Source organism: Nyctereutes procyonoides, unplaced genomic scaffold (genome assembly GCF_905146905.1).
Source record: "Nyctereutes procyonoides isolate TBG_1078 unplaced genomic scaffold, NYPRO_anot_genome, whole genome shotgun sequence".
NCBI lineage: Eukaryota > Metazoa > Chordata > Mammalia > Carnivora > Canidae > Nyctereutes > Nyctereutes procyonoides.
Window position 1 is genome coordinate 43332092 of NW_026575049.1, and position 22216 is coordinate 43354307.

Here is a 22216-nt window from a genome sequence, read left to right on the forward strand (position 1 = left end):
TTGTTATTTAAGTACCTGTACAATATTCTCAAATTTCTTCCTGGCCCGCAAAACCTAAAATATTTACTCTTCAGCTTTTTACAGAAAAAAGTTGTTGATTCCTAATCTAACCAGTCAATGTCATTTTAAAAGACATTGTTTTGTTACTGCTTTTATTGTTAGATTTCTCCATTCCTGCCATTTCTTTCCTCTTTTCCACACTTTTTTTCCTTGTCATACCTTCTCTACATTAAACATATGTAGCAGTAACACAGTTATAAGTAGCCTCATCATCTTGATATGATGTCTTTCTGCATGAGTTCTATTATGCACTCTTGCTCAGTTACCTACATTAGCTAAGAGGAGATGTAGAAAAGGTGGAAAGGTGGCTAGCTTGAGAGTCAAAGTCTAGGATTTGGAGCAAACTTAAATGGGTATTGGGTAGAGAAATGAGACCACATTTTAGGTACTTACAATATTTATTATCAATTAAAATGCATACTGTAGCTCTCTTTCAAAGATCCTGCAATGAGTATAGGTAGAGTGAACCAGGTCCAGAAGTATGAAAATGGCTGTGATGGTTCTGTCACTTTTCCATGGTACCTTGCCAGGTCAAGGACTAAACATACTACACATTAGAGAGTCTATCTTGGCTTCTGCGTAGCTAGGCTTATGTCCATAGTCTAATATGAGCAGTTCTCAACCTTTCTTCTGTTTGAGAAAGATTTTTTCCCCCTTCTTTTCTCACTTAAGAGAATATACTATTGTAGGTACAATTATGATGATAAGTTCACATCCATGCAGTTGTATTAGAGGACAAGTTATGCATTCTTTTGTTCCTTGAGGATGAATCTCCTTGTGTACTTCAAGAAAGTTATTTTAAATCTTTTCATTTTTAATACCTAGTTACAGCATTAAGATGATTCAGCATTTACTCATTATTATTGCAGATTATGTTAAACCTAGTGTGTATTCAGCAGTCTGTTTTTCTTGATTTTGAAGTCTTGTTAATTTTCTTTCTGTTTTCCTGAGAGAGGTCTTTTAAAATATACTTACCAAGCTACCAAACCACATGTGATTTGAGGGAGGAAGTGTTTATTTTGCCTTTATGTTTATTTTCCAATTTAATGTTTTTAGTGACTTGAAGATTGATTTTTAAATGTAGTCATTTAATTTTTTTTTCTATTCTCCATGTCTTTCAGCTCCTAGAGATAACTCGTTATTGCTGCTGCGAGCAGAGTTATATTTAACTCTGAAGAACTATGAGCAGGCTCTACAGGATGCCAATGCAGTTTGTCAGAATGAACCTCTCTTGACTAAGGTATTTGACTAATGTATTGGTTGTCTTTGGAGATAATAAATGTTAAGTTCACTTCCTTAAGAATAAACTAAGATGATTGTGATTAGGTGCCTAACACAGCATACATTTTCCTCATGATAGTAGTCTAAATGTAGCAATCCACTTCATAATAAACCAACTCAGTTTAAAAGACCAAAAAGTCTCCCAACTGGATTTAGTTAAGAAACACTAATTCAGATTACTTTTAGGAGATATTCAGCTGCCTTATATAATATGCCTTATATACTAAATAAATATATAAACATAATGATAAAGTTATATAAATTTGTGAGTAAAGGGAAAATGTTTAAAACCACACTTTAAATAGGAAGATTATAAAATATTCATGATTAACAGTTGTACCCTAATATGCGTGTAGCATATAAATGTTATATGCCTTTGTTAGTGAAAGGACGAATGTTTTCTATTTATTTTGGAATAATTTTAGTCTGTGTTGTAAAGGTCTAATATTTCTTCCTGTGATGATACAAAATAAGCTTTGTTAATTAAAAATAATAGCTTAAGTTATCCTTGAAGATTAAGAAGCCAGACAACAAAAGTTGTAGCTTTTTCATGAATCTCTGGATTTTAAAACCCAAAAGAGATTTTAAAGTTTTAAAGAACTTGTAATGAAATTAACATGGATCACATGCTCTATAGCTAGTAAATGCAAATATTTTTGTCCTTCTATATGACTTTTTATCATTTTTGTTTTAGAAGCATTGAAGAGGCATTAACCCATGTTAATAGAAAAGATGCCCTTCTTTCCTTTCTTCCATTCAACCTTCCATTCTTTAAAACAAAATGTTAAGGGTGGGAAACAAATGTTTGTTGGACTAAGCCCAGAAATCTATTTTTTTGCTTGCTTGCTTCACTAAAAACATTTTCTCCTCCTTTTTCTGATGACTTTTCTCCTATCCCTAGATCTCTTAATCTTCTGAGGGAATTTCTGTCAGTAATGATTGAGCCTTGATTGTTATGAATTATAAGTTTAGGATTTCTTTTTTTTTTTTAAAGATTTTATTTATTTTTATTTATTCATGAGAGACAGAGGCAGAGCCACAGGCAGAGGGAGAAGCAGGCTCCACTCAGGGAGCCCGATGTGGGACTCGATCCCAGGACTCCAAGATCATGCCCTGGGCTGAAGGCAGGCGCCAAATCACTGAGCCATCCAGGGATCCCAAGTTTAGGATTTCTGAATGACAGTAGACCTGTGTTGTCCTGTGAAGCTAGTTTCTTCTCTACAGTATTGATTTTTGAGCTAAAAACTTGGTAAGTTGGCAGTGTGTCTTTGAAGAAGGACAGACTTAGTTACTACAAAGTTATGGAGATAATTTTAACTGTAAGAGAGCCAGCAAATGAATCATTAGCTTTTGGGATTTGGGTTATATCTTTAGGGTTTATTGCAAATCTGTGGACCTCAATTTTCGATAAATGACTAGAGAAGAACAGCTTTAGTGGAAGTATACCCTGATAAATCAGTTTAAGATAATGAAGGATAGAAATGTATTTCCAGGTTAATATTATAACTAAAGGATTAGGGCAGAAGCAATATTGGAAAGTTGAAAGGACTGAGGGAAGGATGATGTTGTCCAACTGTGGCTGAGATGAGATGGAAGCACTTTAGAACCAACTTCGAGTTTTCAGTTGGGGACTACTATACCAGTGTGTTTTTTCCAGGCAAAACTATCCTTTCAAGCCATCTGTCATGGCTGATGCTGATTCACAATTTTTGGTGCAAATGGAGATAAGCCAATGCAAACAAAATATTTGTCCATATACAGAACTATAAATAGGCATGTGAAAGTTTGACCTTATGAAATGGGTAAGCATACTTGTGCTTTTTAATGCTCATAGATTCCTATGCTGGTAAATTAAATCTCAATAAATTTCAAATTGCTGAAATCTTGAAGAGTCTGCTCTCTGACAATAGAATGAAAAGAGTAATCGACGATAATAAAATATCCAGGAAATCCTTAAATATCTCTTATTTAATTATATTACTTCTGAACAGTCCGTGGAACAAAGATGATATCACAAAGGAAATTAGGAACTATTTTTAAATCGTTGATAATAAAAGCATATTACATCTAATTCATCATATGCAACTAAAGCTATTCTTTGAGGGAAATTTATAATATTAGTAAATTATTAAAGAAATAAGGTCTCAGAAGAGTGATGTTTCCTCCTTAAAATACTAAGACAAGAAGAGCAAATTAAAACAAAGATAAGCAGAAAGAAAGAAGAACTATAAGAAACAGGGAGTCAATAAAATAGAAAAAAACAATAGAGAAAAGTTGATGAAACAAAACTTGTTGTATTGCAAGGATGAATGAAATTGATATACCTCAGCAGACTAATCAGGAAAAAAGAGAAAAGGTACAGATTATTGATAGCAGGAATGAAAGAGTTGATACCACTATAGATCCCACAGACATTGAAAGGATAAAAAAGGGGCAGCCCAGGTGGCTCAGCGGTTTGGCGCCTGCCTTCGGCCCAGGGTGTGATCCTGGGGACCTAGGATTGAGTCCCACATTGGGCTCCCTGCGTGGAGCCTGCTTCTCCCTCTGCCTGTGTCTGTGCCTCTGTGTGTGTGTGTGTGTGTGTGTGTGTGTGTGTGTCTCTCATGAATAAAGAAAATCTTTTAAAAAAAAAAAGGATAAAAAAAGAGCAATTTTATGAACAAAGTTATACCAATATATTCAACAACCTAGAAGTTAACTCCTTAAAAAACACAAACTACCAATGTTCATTCAAGGAAAAATAGAGAGCCTCAATAGCCCTATCTCTATTTAGTGAAATTGGAATTATAGTTAACCCCTCCCCCCAATTTATCAGGACCTGATAGAATTACTGGTGAATTCTATCATAAATTTAAGGAAGAAATAATGCCAATCCTTCAAGATTCTTTTGGAAAACAGAAAAGGAGGGAATACTTATTTTATGAGAACAGTATTATTATTGATAACAAAACTAGGTAAAAACAGTAAAAAACAAACTTCAAACTAGTATCTCTATCTCATTTGAAAATTAATTTGTATTGACAGACTGAAAAAAAATGCAATAAATGGAGATAAAGCACTTGATAAAATTGAACACTCTTCGTGTTAAAAACTTTGAATGAACTAGGAATAGCAAGGTATTTCCTCAATCTGATAATGACTATCATACTTACTGGGGGGAAATGGAATGCCCTTCTGCTAAGACCAAGAAAAATAAAAGGTGTTTGCTTTTAGCACTTACCAGTATGGTATTGGAGGTCCTAGCCAGTCTGGTAAGGCAAAAAAAAAAAAAAAAAAAAAAAAAAAAAAAAAGAAAAGAAAGAAACAAATAAAAGGCATATATATATATATATATATATATATTTAAATATTTTATTTATTCATGAGAGACAGAGAGAAAGAGAGGGAGAGACACAGGCAGACACAGGGTCATTGTATGATTTACTTGCCTAAATGAAATACTGTGAAACTAATAACATTTCTTTTTAAAAGTTAAAAAATGTAAATAACTAAACACTCAGTGGAATGAACCCAACCTGGTGATAGGGAGTAATGGAGTGTCAATTGATCCATTCAGTAATGTGGATGAACCTCAGAAGCATCACATTAAAGTGAAGGAAGGCACACAAATAAATGTGTGATTTCATTTATATGAAATTCTCAAAGAGGCAAAACACTAGTGGCAGATCAGTGGTTCCTGGACTAGGAGAGAGGAGAGGATTGACTTTGAAGGGGCATGAGAGAACTCTCTGGGGTCATGGAAATGTGCTACATCACGATTGTGGTTGCAGTTACACACTGCATACATTTGTCAAAAGCCCTATATTATACATTTACAATTGATGAATTTTACTAGGTATAAGTTATACCTCCATAGAACTGTAGCAGCAAGAAAGCATAAACAAGTATAAGTCCATCACTGAAGGGAATCTCAGCAAATTTTTAAAATGCAGGTGAATGGATGAAAAAGCAGAGATCATGATAGTTCAAATGGGAGCTGAGCTCATGTCATAATACAAACTCCAGAGAAGATTCAATTTAAGCTCTTAGGAAAGGAGTAAGAAAGGTTTGTTTGATGGTACAGTTCACTCCACCATGCAGAGTAGTGGTAGGGGAAAAAATCCTAGCCCCCCACCCCCACCTCCTGCAAAGAATTTGGACAGACTGCTTGGGGAAAGTTGTGGCTGCCAACAGGGCCCCCCACCCCTGAGTAAACCCCTCTAAATCCTGGTACATGAGGTTCCTAGCCTAAGGCCTGGCTTCTCTACCACACACACCTGAAAATAAAACATCTCAAATAGATCTCCCACATGTAGATGAAGGACCCAAAGAGCCTTCCATTCAGCAGTGAAGTCTATGAAGTCAGGAGTCTGACTCAACATGGATGAAAATCAGTTGAAACAGTACATCTTTTTTATTTTTATTATTTTTTTTTAGATTTTTTATTTATGAGACAGAGAAAGAGCATGCAGGGGGAGGGGCAGAGGGAAAGGGAGAAGCAGACTCCCCGCTGAGCAGAGAGCCCAAGGCATGGCTGGATCCCAAGACCCTGAAATCATGACCTGAGGTGAAGACAAACACTTAACTGAGCCACCGAGACACCCCTAGTACATCGTTTTAAAATATGAATGAAGAAACAGGGATTAACAAGAAAAAATTCAATGAAATAAAGAAGAAAAAGACTAATATGAATGATCAGGACACCTGACCCCAATGGAAACATAATATGTGAACTGATAAAACAAATTACAGTGTTTACTATGATTTGAGAAAATACTACAGGCACAAAAAAAAAATGCTAGTGAAAATACTGATTCATATTGCACTTTGTTTATTTCTGTTGTAGTATTTTGTATGTTTTGCTTTGTGTTCTAGGTATTTCTGGTCATATCTGTCTTCTCTCCCAAGATTGTATGCTCCTTAAAGACAGGAACATAGTTATGATCTGTGATGACTGAATGTATTTAAACTTGGTAGATACCACTTCTCTCTTACTTAGCATGTCCCTTGAAACCCACCTTGGGTTCATATTCCTAGTCTGGTGACTGCTGTATTCTGATTGTAGATTGTGTTTATGAGGTATTCAGATTTGCTCAGGTTCCGGTAGTAGAGCTAGTGTCATCCTAGGTGGGGTTTTGTTTATTCTAGCTAATATGAAAATTAAGTAGTTCTAATGATTTTTTTTATCAAGGCTCTTTGTATGCAAGTATATGATCACACTTTTTAAAATGCATATCTTGTCTTTTGATGAATCCAGGGGCATCATGTGAAGGCTCAGGCTCTTTCTGCATTGGGAAGAAGTAAGGAAGTGTTAAAGGAGTTTCTCTACTGCCTTGCTTTAAATCCGGAATGTAACTCAGTGAAGAAAGAAGTACAGAAGGTGTGATTTTCTTTAAACAACTTTCTTTTTTAGGTCTCATTTATAGCCTTTATGTCCATGCTGAGTAGCTCCTACATGGAGCATAAAGAAGAAATATAATCCTGAGTATTCATGACAATATAGTTAAAAATACAGGAATAATAATTAGTTTCACATGTTTGACACCTTTTATCCAACGATAAAGCACAATGTTTCATGAGATGGCATTTGCGCGACTCAGTTCTGCTGGGATAGTGACAAGGGCTAGGGAGGCAGGGTCGGTGTGTGAGACTGGGGAGGCAAAGCAAATTTTCTTAGAGTTGTAATTTCAAGCATTATAGTTTGTATAGGAATTCTATGAAAGACATTGTGATAATATATAAAATATACAGGTTCAGCTGGTGTTAACTTAAAATTTTTAGAAAAGCTTTACTGGCACAATGCAGAAAGATCTTTTCTCTTATGGGGTCCTTAGCCCAATCTTGTTTAGAGGTCACTGAGTCACAGTTACTGTGGGAATCCACCCTATAAGAGCCTGTGCAATTGTTACAATCTTAGCACTTCCAGTGACCACAGTTCTTGTTTTTATGTCAGTGTTTCCCTATTTTAGCACTATTCATTGCTGACTTCTATCATACATTTACCTTGTAATTTTGACTTTAGAGTCTAGTTTTATTTTCTGGAGCAAGAGAAAATGAATCCATTCTTCCTCTTCCATTTTAAACTACCTTAGATATTTGAGATTGGCTGTTAACTTTGCCTTATGTCTTTGGACCCAACAACATCCTTTTCTCGTGGAATAAGGTTGTAGGGTTTCCTCCTCTGGATGCATTCTAGTGTACCTCCATATCTGACAGCTACAGGTGGGGAACTTTGACCTTCCCTTGTGTTCATATCATGAGGCATGTTTGTTTATTTTTAGCCTAATACCATCACACTGTTGGCTCCTATTAGAACCATAGTTAGCCCAAATACCTAGATCTTTTTTTTTAGTGAGAACCTTCTAGCAATATTTTTCGTCCTTTTATTGTGCAGTGGATTGGTCTTCATTAATGCTGTCAAATATCACTTACAGGTTTTGGCCATTGTTTCAACTTCTCAAAATAATAGTGAATCTTAACATTGGCTCTTCTAACTATCCCTGCCTGCTCTGTCCCACCTGCAAATTTCACAAGAACCTTAAAACATAACTCAACTGCTCTTTACAACAGCATCGTAAGAAATTTAGCCTGAGCTCAAAATTAAGCATATTTACAAAGGTCCAAGGACCAGCATCTAGGTCTTGTGTTACTTGTGGTGCTTCATGTCTGTCAGGTGCTATTTAAATTATGATGCTTTTCCCTGTAGCATTCTATGAGAGGTAGATGTCTTCTGTCTCAGGGTCAAAACAGTGCCAGCCTGTCAATGCCCGTGAAATGTAGTAATCTACTGGGCAGCCTTCTGCTGCTTTACTGAAGCCTCTCAGAGCCAGCTCAGAGGATACCAGTGTCCCTGCCAAGTGCTGCTCCTTCTTGATAGAAGGGTCATTGGTTCTGGTGCATTGACCTGTCACATGAGGAACAGTGATGGGTTCTTTATTGGGTCTTGGTCACTCCTTTGTACCTCTCTTTAAGCCCTTGAATTCAGCTGAGTCCATGAGGTTTGGCAGGACCATCGAGTGACTGCCAGTCACTTCCCACCATCAACAAAGGCTGGTCCATGGCTTTTGAAATAGAATTATGGCCATTCCCTTGGTTTTCCTTTAAAATTCCATACAAGGCAGCTCTTTCTGGTTCTCTTGTATGTTGAGTAGTCCTCTAGAAATATCTCAGTCCTGTGGGTGATCACAGCTTGGATTTAATTTAGGGTCCCTGCAACCTCTACACCCTACTTTGCTCTCTTAATCATGAGACTTTTAGGGGTGATCTTTTGTAACAGATGTCTAAGGACCAGACAGAAAAAAAATGGTAATACTCATATTTTGTAATTGATGAGACCAAGCTGGAAAGGGACTGGTAGCTAAAATGCCTAAAGCATTGATTTTGGTTTCAGAAACTTGAGTTTCGAAATAGTGGCAATTGAAATACGATAATTATTCTTTTCAATCTTTTATGCCTATTTGGCCTTATAGTTTCCTTTGGATCTTTCAGGCATATTATTTATTTTTCAAGAGTGTTTAAAAAAATTTTTTTTCTTCTCGGAAATTTTGTAGGTAATGTGTGAGGTGTTTTTTCCAGCTTCAGAAAATGTGCATCAGAATTTGACATCTTCCAACCAAAGCAGGATATTAAACAGCAGGTTGAAGGCTCAATGTGCTAGCCATGTGAACACCGAGCCTCTGGAAGAAGGGGACAGTGCAGGGAGTTCTAAGGTATGAAGTGCATGTGTTTGTCAGTGTTATCTTGATTAAGCTTTATGTAATTCTTTAAAATTTGAACATAAGTTATTCAGACTGTGGCATTATGTTAGTTGGAAATACTTCTCAAGACTGGTTCCAGCTCCTCAAACTGAAAGTTGATCCTTTTAAAGGAAGTTGGTGGAAGTAATGAACATGATCAAAAAAAAAAAAAACATATAGAAACATTTAGGACATCATATAGAAACATTTAGAACTTCACACATCACATCCCAAGTATCAGGAAACTTGAATTGGTTTTGGCTTGGAGAAAAGAAAGATAGGGATGATTTGAATATATGCAGGTTGATGTTCCATTGATCTGTCTCAAAAATAATTATTCTGTATTTTACCATGGAAAGCATAAAGTTCATCTAGAAGTTGTTAGATGAAACCAGTTGTGAAGGAAGAGTATAAGTCCTTTTTTCCAGAGTTTTCTAAGAAAGACCACTGCATGAATATTGTTTTCTCTTATGCCATGATTTCTTTAATATTCAGGATTCTTTTTTCCTACTTGACCAGAATCCATCTGAGAAATCTGATGTGTTTAGAAATACCAGTTCTTCCGTTTTGTATTTTATACTGGGTCTGCACTTTGAAGAGGATAAAGAAGTGTTAGAGAGTATCCTTCCAGTGGCACCCAGCACTGGTTTAAAGAGACAATTTCCAAATGATTTGGAGGATGTGCATGACCTGAATGGCCCTGGGAAAATTCCCAAGAAAGGTCAGTAAGCCCTTTTGTCATGGAGCTATGTGACTCCAGAGTGATAGGAAGTTAGCTATATTCAAGATATTTTAAAAAAATTTTTTACATGGTTTTTAAAAATTATTAATAAAAGAATATATTAGCTTTACTGTTATAGAATAGTTTAAGTAGTTAATCCTATGAAGACTTCATTGTCAGAAATAGGGAAGATTTTGTTATAACTTTAACTCCCATTTGTGCTCACTGTCCAGATAAATTATTGCTATCTATCGTCAATCTGATAGGAACTATTCCTGCCCAGCATGGTTTGTGAAATTGGCAAAACACACTTTAGCCAGAATAAGTGCAGTTACTGCATGCTTTTGTCCAAATGAGCAATTTTAATTATAGCATTGTAACCTTTTTTCAGAGGTGGATTCCTCACCTCAAAGGAACATGACCTCCAACACAGGAGAAAGTTCAGAGCTCTCCATAGATGTAACTGACTTCGAGTGTGCCCTTTGCATGAGGTAGGATGACAGAGAATCTGTGCAACTCTCTGAAAAACTCATCGTTTCTGAATTTAATATCCTAAATATAATGGGCTTTTTATTACCAGAGAAATTATGTATACCTTAGTAATAAGTGATTTATTTTCTAAAACTTTGATAAAGAAGATCTCAATGGGAATGGATATCAGGGATTTCTGCAGCCGTAAGGGAATTGTAAGCAATTCTTAGAAAATAAATAGTTTATTTGAAAATCTCTTCTGGATATTTTTGGCTAAAAGCTCAGATATTTTTTCCAGGTTGCTCTTTGAGCCTGTCACTACACCATGTGGACATACATTTTGCCTGAAATGCCTTGAGCGCTGCCTCGACCATGCCCCTCATTGTCCGCTGTGTAAAGAAAAACTGTCAGAAGTAAGTATCTCTTCTGAAACAAGATTATTCAGCTCCTCTTCTCATCCCTCAGTAGACGCCCATTTCTTGGGTTGGCTTTGCTTCTACTACCCATTTATTAAAGAAAGTTGGATTTCTCTAGTCAAAGGTAGGTCTTTTTCTTATATGATTTCTCAAAAAATACACAAGAGAAATTTAGATACAGAAACAAACTTCAGGAAAATTTTTAGGCATAAATTATAGTCGAGGTATACTGAAAACAGGTAATGTAATTGGAGCTCTTACTATGTGTTTATTATAAATAGTTGAGATAACAGTACTGAGTCCTCACCATATGTTAATTATAAAGGGTTGAGATAACATTATGGTGCACTTAATATGTGCCAAGAATTCTGTCCTTTTCCCCATCTCAAGGTGAAGTCACATTGTAATACTCAGTTTTGCATAGGATTGAAGATTTGATCATTTTTGACTACTGGAAATCCCTTTGGTGTGCTGTCAGTTGTGTCTTCTGTCTGTAATCAAAGCCAGTAATATTTAAAACTTCATGAAGGGAAGCTATTTAATTATGTCTAACTCAAAAATAAAGCGTTAAGTCTATATATTGGGTATGGTAAATATAATAAACACCACTTAAAAGCTTTTAAAGGCTTTCTGATGAACTTTTCAAATTGTGAATATGTATCAATTCTCTTGGGCTCTGGTGCCACTAACCTTCCATGAAGCAAACTATTTAACTTCCTGGGGTAGGAAAAGGAGGGGTTTTTTAAATCATTAAAATAATACTAATAATATTTGCCTTAATTACTTCTGGGGATTAAGCATACTTAATGCATTTTAAGTAGGATAAAGTTTTTTTTTAAAGATTTATCTATTTTTTATTTTTATTTCTTTATTTTTTCAGATTTTATTTATTATTTATTCATGAGAGACACACACACAGAGAGAGAGAGAGAGAGAGAGAGAGAGAGAGAGAGAGGCAGAGATACAGGCAGAGGGAGAAGCAGGCTCCATGCAGGAAGCCCGATGTGGGACTCGATCCCGGGTCTCCAGGATTAGGCCCTAGGCTGAAGGCTGCGCTAAACCGCTGAGCCACCTGGGCTGCCCAGATTTATCTGTTTTTTAGAGAGAAAGAAGGCATGTGTATATATGTGTGTGTGTGTGTGTGTGTGTTTGTGTGTGGGCATGTGTGAGCCAGGGGGAGGAGGACAGAGCGAGAGAGAGGGAGAGGGAGAGAATCTCAAGCAAACTCTTTGCTGAGGGTGGAGCCAGATGCTGGGCTTGATCTCAAGACCCTGAGATCATGACCTGAGCTGAAATCAGAGTCAGACAAGTAACTGACTGAGCCACCTAGGCATCCCAGGATAAAGTGGTTCTTTAAAACAGATGTCTGGTAAAATTTTAAAAATTCAAATTTATTTTTGAATTTGATATGGTAAAGGAGATACTATACTTACATGAATTTTTGAATAATTATAACTTAGTTTACTGCTAAAACTTGTTGAACTAAGTTATTATAATTAGACTTTTCTATATCATTATATGTTCATACTTGCTTTTTTAAATTGCATACATCCTGAATCTAGGTTATTTAGGGTTCTCCTCATGAATACTGCTCATTGTACTGTGCACCATGTGTCATGACAGTGGATGCTTCTTGAGTCTGTGTAGCACTTCTCTTTGGCAGTTCCTGTGCGGGTCTACTGCACTGTGTTTGCTTTCTTTGCTTGCTAACAGTGACACAGCATCTGGCCTGCTGCCCTGTTGGGCCTATGCTTGTTGGGGCCAGTGGGTCTGGAGGCAGCTTGTTTATTCTAAGACAGTGAAACGCATGTCTTTGTGACCACTGTTTGTTCACTTTTGTTCAGTGCTGTCTGGTAGGGGGCTGTGTGATGAAGCAGTATGCTGAGGTTAGCACAGTAATATAAGCTCCATAGGGATAGAGAAGACTTCTGTCTTGTTTTCACTCTATCTCCAGAGGCCAGAACATACTCTAGAGGTTCAGGAAATCCGTGTTGAATGAGTGATTAAATGAATGAATGATTAAATGAGTGAATGGTAAAGTGTAAGCTCTGCATAGACTGCCAGTGTTGCAGAAATTAGAAATTATAACAAAACCAATTAAAATTTAAAAACCACAATTTGATCTTTCTTTAATTCAGAAATCCCTTCATGAGCTTTGACTTTGTCACATACATTAGTATAAACATGAATCATCAATTATCTATGTATGCACAGAAGTCTTTTTAACGTAATGCCAAGTAAAGCAAATTTTATGGTATTACTCTTCAACAAGATGGTGCCATAGCAGTATAAAATACTGATGTCATTAATAATGCTAATTGTGAATTAAGTTAAACTTGTTTCTGCTAGTTATTCTGTTACTGAGGGTCTCAAACACAGTCATGTCCTTGAGGTTGAATTCCTAGTTCTTAGTCAATTACAGCAACACATGTAGCTTGTTTCATAGAAGCTAAAGGGAAACTTGGCTGTATGTCTAGGACTCACCCAGATGTAACTGTTAGAAATAGGTAAAGCAGCCTAAGCCCAGAAATGCAGCAAGTTAACAAAGAAGCAGCAGCCCATTGAAACCTACCAGCCCTGAGGTCCTTGCTGTGCCATGGTGGCTCTACACTCACCCTTTAACCTTTCTGAGTCCCATCTTCCTTATGAGTGCATTGTAGAGAATAACTATGGGATAGTGCTATTTTAAGACCTAACTTAATTTACATGAAGCATCTGCAATTGGTTCCTGATACATGTTAGGATATTAGTGAAAAACAACTGTTATTTGCAAATTCACATGCCTAAGATAAAAGCAGTGCACACACACAGAATAGTGGATCTTCAGCTACATAGGACCCTTCCACTCATACTAATCCTAACACATTTTAATGCAGTTTTCACCTGTTTCCTTCCCTTCACATCCAACTGTAATTCCTTGGTTCCTCAGTCCCTTTCCCAATCCAGATAAAGTCAACGCTGCCTCTTGCACATGTCCGTATAAGTAATGAAGCAAAGCTAGAGAAAAGCCACAAAATTGGGAAGATTGGTTTCAGTTTAAATTCATAGTCTTAAATCTTAGACTTGAAACTCTAGTAGGCACAGTCATTCTCACTGTGCTTCTTTAGTAGCTTCCATTATCCACTTTTCTGGATGATTACTTCATATTTCTCTTTTGCAACATATCCTACTCCCTCTCATCTCCCTGACCTTATGACACTTGATTGCAAATACAGAGGCCGAAAAGGCTGGAATTCATTCATCCTTCCTCTAGGTGAACACCTTCTCGTGCCTTTTCTCAGAGGGAAGGAGCTGCCCTGATCTTGTCCCTATGCCAGGCTGGCTGACCTCTGAGCTTTCCATCCCCACCCTTCACCCTCCTTGTTGGCCTTTTCTACTGGGGAGAGAGTATTTTGTCCTCTAGAATTAATTACCACGTGGTATTACTTAACATTTCCCTTTGTTTACAGTTGTTGGCAAGCAGAAATTTTAATATAACTATTCTGGCTGAAGAGTTAATATTTCGATATTTGTCTGATGAGCTCTCTGATAGGAAGAGAATTTATGATGAAGAAATGACAGAACTGTCAAAGTAAGTCCTCATGTGGTACGTACCTGGTCTTAAGTTCAGATTAAAGAAGGAAATCCTTGCATTCATAGCTTTATCTCAGGTTTTTCCCCCCTTGGCAGAGAAATTAGTACTTAAAAAAGAAAAAAAATTAATTGTGGAGTTTATGGAAATTTAATTGAAAGGGGTGATAAGAAATATTTCAAAAGTGTGTCTTCATGGGGCCCTTGGGTGGCTCGGTTGGTTAAGTGTCTGACTCTTGATCTCAGCTTGGGTCTAGATCTTGGGGTCATGAGTTCAATCCCCATGTTGGGCCCCATGCTGAGTATGGAGACCACTTTAAAAAAAATGTGTCTTCAGAAGATTAGGTAGTTGCTTTTTGTATCTGAATAAGTGGTACTAAATTTTTCAGAGTTGAAAAGGCACAGTATATGGAAACAGGAGGGAGAACAGGTTTACCACTGGAGGTAGGCTTGACAGTTGCTTTTATCTTTTAAAATGAGCAAAGTTGTGTGTTGTAGCAACCTTTAACTATTGAGGTCTTATAATTCTTCCACTCTTTTCCTCTCATTTCCTTTGATTACTGTGTAATTTTTGCTTTTGTCAGAACCTTTTTCTCCTTTTCCTTTTATATTTTTTGAGGTAAAATTGATGCATAACATTATATTTGATATTTCTATATATTGCAAAATGATCACCACAATAAGTCTTAACATCCATTACTATACATAGTTAACAATTATTTTCTTTTGTTAGAAAAAGAACTTTTAAGATCTGTTCTCTTAGCATCTTTCAAATATGCAATGCAGTATTATTAACTATTGTCACCATGCTGTGTGTTACATCCCCAGGACTTATATTTATTTTGCAGCTGGAAGCTTGTACTTTCCACCCCCTTCACTCAATTCATCCACCACCACCCCCACCTCAGCCTCTGGCAACCAACAGTCTTTTTATCTCACTTAGCATAGTGCCCTCAGGGTCATCAGAATTTTTTCTTAGCATGGTCCTAAACTATCACTTTTTCTAAGTCCATGAATACAATTCAGCAGTTCTGTTTCATCAAATTAAATAAGACAGGCTTGGCAGGAAACCTGGTGAGCTGAGAACTTTTTCTTAAGGTGGTCCTTGGTTTCCTTTTCCCACTAAAGACCAAGACAGGCCTGAGGGTTTTATTTTGTAAATGACAGAATTGAGGTTGGCTAGCTTTTGCTATTTTATAGGGACTAATATTGCTCTCTGCTTCTAACTGCTCCTCCTCCTAAGTTTACATTTTCCTTCACCCAACAGTCTGACCAGAGATGTCCCCATCTTTGTGTGTGCCATGGCCTTCCCTACCGTCCCGTGTCCACTTCATGTCTTTGAGCCCCGCTATCGGCTTATGATAAGAAGATGCATGGAAACTGGCACCAAACGGTTTGGCATGTGTCTCTCTGCTGAGCATACAGGGTAAGAATTGTCAGCATTCAGAGGGTCCTAAGTAAATACACGACTTGTTACTTTTCTCAAAAAATAATTTAAGATGATGTTGAAAACTTCCAGTGGCTCCCATTACATGACAAGGTATAAGTCTGAGGCCATCCTTGATGTGACTCCAGACTTCTTTCTAGTCTCACCTCCTGTTCCTTTGTTTCAGACATTATACTTGCTAGCCCATACCATATTATTTGCCTTTCTCTAAATACAATTCATATTCATACTTCCATGCTTCTCTCTGCCTATAATTCCTTTCTAGTTCATCATCATACAAACAAATCTAGTCTAACTTTTAAAGTCTAAAAAATTTGCTAAAAAAATAAAAAAACCTCCATCTACACAGCCAAATTTCAGTCTTATAAAAACCACAGCCCTAAGTTTTTACCTCTTTTCATTTTACATCAGATTGGCAGGTGGCTCCCCTCCATGACTGCTCTGGGGACTCTGGGGACTCTGGGTCCTTCCCATCTGTGGGCTTCCTTATCCTCTAGGGCTGTCATTACTGCTTGGTTATGATGAGGTCACTACATGCAAGTTCTAGCTGGTGGAAGAGGCACAAATGCTCTAAAAGGATTCTGGAAAAACAGATACACATCACTATTGCTCACACCTACTGCAAAGAAGGCTGGAAATTGTAGCCCACGGATGTGCCCAGGAAGGAAGGGAGAATGGACATGTGGGACCATCCACTAGTTTCTACCATATATACTTAGGAACACATCTTTTTAAAGATATGTGCAGGACCTTCATGGAAAAAATTCTACAGCTTTATTGAAAAATATTCAGGAAGATCTAAATAAATGGAGAGAAATACCATATCCATGGATGGATGCATTAACTTCCATGTCACAGAAATGTCAGTTTTACCCAAATACATCTACAAATCTAAAGTAGTTTTCAGTCAACATTACAAGAGGGTTTTTTCATGGAATTGTTTAAGCTGACTTTATAATTACGGAAAAACAAAAGACCGAGGTCACGATAGTTTTGAAAAAAATCAGCAGTAAGATGGGAGAACACTGCTGTAATAAACTCAGAAGCCCTAATAAGTAGACCACTGAAACAGAATAGGGAGATACAAAACAGAACCACTCATATATGGATCCATATTTACATACAAGTTTGTGAGAAAAAGCAAGCTGCTCACTTTAAAGGTACTTAGAAAATTTGTGGGCAGCCCAAGTGATACAATATTTTCTCTGCCTTGTACCATATACACAAATTAACACGTTAATTACATTCTCTATGTGAAAAACAACCTATAAAATTTTTATGAGAAAACACTGGAAAATATAATTAGGAAAAGGAAAAGTTTTTTTTTTTTAAGATTTTATTTATTTATTCATGAGAATACACAGAGAGGAGAGAGAGATTGAGGCAGAGACACAGGCAGAGGGAGAAGCAGGCTCCATGCAGGGAGCCTGATGTGGGACTCAATCCCGGGTCTCCAGGATCACACCCTGAGCTGTAGGCGGCGCTAAACTGCTGAGCCACCAGGGCTGCCCGGAAAAGATTTTTTTAAATACAAGATTCTGAGAGTGCCTCACATAGAGGAAGAGATCAATAAATTTTAATGTATTAAAATTTGATTCATCAAAAGCAGAGTGAAAAACCAAGTTCCAGAAATTCTGCTTCCATGAAGGATACAGAACACTAAGAAGGGCATTATCCAGATAAACTATAGAACATAAGTCTCTTCAACTTGTTGGTGAGCAAAGGTTGCTCAGAGTAAGTGAGGAAAGGCAAGTCCTACCATGGAGAACAGTAGACAAAAGCGTGGCTCACCTGTGGCAGAGGCCAGGAGAAGGAGACATGCAAGTGTGTAGGAAGAATTCAGCTAAGTTTTTTGGGGCCATGTTCTGATGGCCTCATGAGAGTCCAGATGTCCTGAGAGTTATAGCTATAAAGGAAATTTGCATTCATTCACAAGTTCTTGTCCACAGACAGGACAGTATGCTCATTGGAAAGACAGTTTCCACAGCTGAGCCAGGCTTTGGAGGAGCAACCATTTGAAGGCATTTGTCTGCCGATAGCTGGGGCAGTAAGTCTTCCTTTGAAGATCTTCAGGGTACCTCCGCCCATGCCCTGGCTATGGATAAGATAGCCCCGTTCAGTAAGCAGAAAGAGTTTTCGGAGAGATCCAGGTAGAGGTGTCCAGCCTTACAGGCCTGTGTGTGACTTGAGAACTGTCACTTAAAGTTAGCTTGAAGGTATGTAATGAAGTTGTTCATTCACTTTAAAATTAGATAGGGTTAGGCTCAGGTCTCAGCTTGAAATCTTACTGTGGCCTTACATAAGTTATTTGACTTTTTTTAAACCTTCCTGTTTTGGAGGAGCTTGACTGAGTACATACTATAAACTCCACGTGGTGCTTGACATGTAATAGGCACGATCAGTGTCCTCAGGAAGCAGACAAGAGTTCAAAGAGCAAGAGTGGGTAAGATCACGTGGAAGAGTTTGGGAGTGAGGATGCCACCCTGGGTGACCTCTGTGTGTGAGGGACATGTGGAGGAGGGAGGCAAGCTGTGAAGGGCTGGTCACAGCTGATCAGAGAGAACGGCAGAGAGCAGCAGTGGGGGTTGGCTCAGTGACAATCAGCAGGCTCATGGCAGGGTTATTTGTGACTTCCAGTGGTAGAGTCAGAGCCCTGATGGGAAGCAGAAGATGAAGGAGTGACTGTAGATGACTTTCCATAGCGGTTGCTAGGGAGAACAGAGTTGGCCAGCAGCAGTGGAAATGGGGGAGGAGGGAGCAGAATCTGTGAATGGTATGGGGGCTTGGACATACCTTGTGCTGTGTGTACCCCCTGCTGGTGCCCAGACCACGATGATTCTTTCTCCACCTCTTGAGTCTTTCCAAACCACTAGCTTGTTTGAGCAACCAAGGCACAAGGGCCTTTCCCGTCCAGCCCTCCCTCTGCAGCCCTTGCACACCCTATGTTTCACATTAACAGAAGGAATCTCTGCCAGTGTCTCTTAGACAAAATAAGCTTGCTGGTCTCATGTGGAGACAACCATTTGTTTTTTTTTTTGGATCTTCTGCATTTTTCAAATCAGTCCTTTCTCCCAACTGTCCTGTCAGAATTTCAGAGTATGGCTGCATGCTGGAGATTAAAGATGTCAGAACATTTCCTGATGGGAGTTCGGTTGTGGATGCCATCGGAATAAGTCGATTCAGAGTCCTAAGCCACCGTCACAGAGATGGCTATAACACAGCCGACATTGAATATCTTGAAGATGAAAAGGTGAGGTTTATTTTACTGTTGCATTGTTTAGAGGTAACTCACCTTGGTTCCCTCTGCGTAGTGGAAAAACTTGGTCAGATTTTTATTGACAGGATTACTTACATCCTCCCTAATTCAGCCTTTTGTTACTTATTACCTCAGTGGATTTTTCACCTGAGTTGGAGCTGGTGGAAACATCTCCTAAAAAAAAATTACCTTACTGCTGCACATTTGAAATGCCTTTGTGATTTGTTGTCTTGGTGTTCTAGTTCAGGACTTGGCAAACTATCTGCAGAGGGCCATACAGTCAATACTATAGACTTTGCAGGTCGTACAGCCCCTGTTGCAACTACTCAGCCCTGCCATTGTAGCACTGAAGCAGCCATAGGCATTATGTAAATTAGTTGGCATAATTGGTTTCCAGTGAAATGCTACTTACATAAACATACAATGAACAGGATTTGACTTGTGGGTAGTAGTCCATCCCTGTTCTAGATACTCGTATTAGTGCAGAATGAGATATAGTACAAAAAAATGGTGCTTAAAAAATAGCTTCTTAAGCCCAATATAAAAGGTTTGGATCTCTTACCCCTTAAGAAATATTGATATGCCTAATAGAAATATCAGAATCCATATTTTGGCAGATTAACAAAATGTTTTCAAGGGATTCTTGAAAAGACGTGTACAAAGATGTCCCTAGCAGACATATTCATTAGTGGCCAAGACCAAGAAATAGTGCAGATGCTCATCAGCAGAGGAATGGATAAACAAACTGTAGTGTATTTATACAATGGAATACTACTTGGCAGTAAAAACGAAGGAACTGCTGACATAGAACACCGTGGAACAATCTTCTAGGTCTCTCAGTGAACACCTGTCTTAGCGTGATGCCAAGCCAAGGGAGCCAGACTCACAACCTCACATGATATGTGGCTCCATTTATATACTCCAGGACCAGGCATCACTTGTCTATGGTGTTGGAGGGCAGACACTGGCTGGGAGTGGGGATGTTGTAACTGACTAGAGAGGGGATGGGAGGGCTATTGTGGGTGATGGAAATATTCTCTATCCTGTTTAGGATCGTGATCCCACTAGTGTGTATGGCTGACAATACTTTAAGCCAACCATTAAGATCTATGCATTTTCTGTATGTAAATTATCTTGCAAGAAAAACATTACCACCATTTAGAAAGAGGAAATCCTTGGAATTACTGTATCCCTCTTTTGAATTCTTTGGTTCATATTTAGAAAGATGGAAAGTGAGTCTTCAGCTGTCTGACATCACACCGGAAGTCGCTGTGGGGACAGTGATGTCCATTCGTGATGCCCCTGAGGAGAGCTACCCCGCAGCAGCGCCAGCACTGTCTCTTTTCTGGCTGCTGGTTCTGGCTCCTGGTCATCCTCAGGACCAGGGAGGGGAGTGGAAAGAGTGTGACAGAATGGGATTGTTCTCAGGGTCTCTCTGCTGATAAGAGGGTTTACTGACTCTTGATGTGGATGGTGATTGTTAGTGGTATATATGTTTAAAATGAGAGCTTACATGGCTACAATATGAAATAATTTTTGTGTTTCTTTAAAAACAGAAAATTCTCTACTACTTGTGAGCATTTAATTTGTATAAGTCAAATTGAGAATGGTTGTATGCATTATCATCTAATTCCTCAGTTTACCCTAGTTTTCAGAGATCCTGGAATTTTATAACCAGAAAGGACCAGAATGGTTTATCCCCATTTTATAGATGAAAAAACTCTACCCTCAGGGGGCTGTGTGACTGGCTTATGAGAATCAGCAGTGAAGCCAGAACACACCTGGATCCCTGGCTTCCCCAACCCAGTGCTTTTCCCACTCGGTGTTCCTGAGTAGGACTGGAACATACTTAAACTGAGTGACTTGGCACCCAGAAGCAAAGCATGGTAAATCTAAAGCGACAGGGCTTCCTGCTACATAAGGCTAATGCAGGGAATGTGTGGTGACGGTAACGTTTTTTGGAATATAGTTTGATGATATGGAATACAATATTTTAAATGTCTCACTCTTTAATTTGGCAATTCTTCTTCTAGGAAACTATCCTGAGGGAATGATAGCCCCTTCTCTTACCACCACCAACAAAATTTCTTAAAAAACACTCACTTTTGCATAAATACTTATATTGCTGTGTTATTTTTAAATAGATCTTATCTGAATGGTGAAGTAAATTCTCAAATATAGATTTGCATGTAGCCAGTGAAAATTATTCATAGTAACATGGGATTTATGTATACGTGGTTAAGAGAAAAATCAGGGTGATATAGACAGGGTAGATAGATCTTCCCTACGTAAGAGAAGTAGAGATTTGTGTGGTTGGGCATATAGTATGTTCTAAAACACAAATGAATCATCTAAATGCCACGAGTTCACATAGCAAATGCAGCAGACATCAGTACGTTCACATGTAAGAGTGGATTCCTTTCTCCTTGATCAGGTGGAAGGACCAGCATATGAAGAACTCACCAGTCTTCACGATTCTGTTTACCAACAGTCAGTTTCCTGGTTTACTTCACTTCAGGATCACATGAAAGAACAAATTTTAAGCCATTTTGGGTTAATGCCAGACAGGGAATCTGAACCTCAGGTATATTCTCCTTATTTCTTTTATAATGCTCTTATTTGCTGCCGTAATGTGTTAAGACATACTATTCTGCTGGAAAATTAGGCAGTACTATGCTGCATACTCTATTATGCTCACTTATGAACCGATTCATTCATCGAGAGCCCAGAGAAGCACCTAACAGAGTAGCATGTGCCTTTTGGAGCAAAACAGTCAGTGCTTTCTGATTAATATACTGCATAAAAGTAATTTCTTTTCTATTGGAAATGAATTTGTTCTGATTGGCTGTTACCTTTAGTACTTTCACTTCTCTCACCAACTATTTCAGTCAGCTGTTTAAATCTTATAATTTAGGGATGCCTGGGTGGCTTAGTGGTTGAGCATCTGCCTTCGGCTCAGTCGTGATCCTGGAGGTCCTGGGATCTAGTCCTGCATCAGGCTCCCTGCTTCTCCCTGTGTCTCAGTCTCTTTCTCTGTGTCTCTCATGAATAAATAAATAAAATCGTAATAAAATAAATCTTCTGATTTAGAGAGTAATAATCTTTGTACATTAGCATGAATGCTCCACGTTTTACACATAATATTGCCTTGTGCCTAAGAAACAGGTGTTGAATAAATGAAGAGAAAAATCTAGCTCTGGGTAAACGAGAAGCCTTCCTGCCCTCTGTCCAATGTGGCCACCTTGGGTGCTCTGCAAGGATGCTTTTAGTGAAGCTGGC

At 38.1% G+C, this 22216-nt stretch overlaps 1 protein-coding gene across 1 annotated transcript in view; it reads left to right on the forward strand.

The window, feature by feature from the left end:
* LONRF2 (LON peptidase N-terminal domain and ring finger 2) overlaps positions 1 to 22216 on the forward strand; it is a 41373-nt gene that overhangs the window by 8310 nt on the left and 10847 nt on the right. Inside the window, exons 2-11 of the mRNA XM_055328600.1 lie at positions 1182 to 1300; positions 6578 to 6700; positions 8871 to 9029; positions 9576 to 9777; positions 10169 to 10268; positions 10547 to 10661; positions 14114 to 14235; positions 15502 to 15660; positions 18769 to 18931; positions 21372 to 21521. Coding sequence (XP_055184575.1) covers positions 1182 to 1300; positions 6578 to 6700; positions 8871 to 9029; positions 9576 to 9777; positions 10169 to 10268; positions 10547 to 10661; positions 14114 to 14235; positions 15502 to 15660; positions 18769 to 18931; positions 21372 to 21521 — 1412 coding nt within the window. The remainder of the gene's footprint in view (positions 1 to 1181; positions 1301 to 6577; positions 6701 to 8870; positions 9030 to 9575; positions 9778 to 10168; positions 10269 to 10546; positions 10662 to 14113; positions 14236 to 15501; positions 15661 to 18768; positions 18932 to 21371; positions 21522 to 22216) is intronic.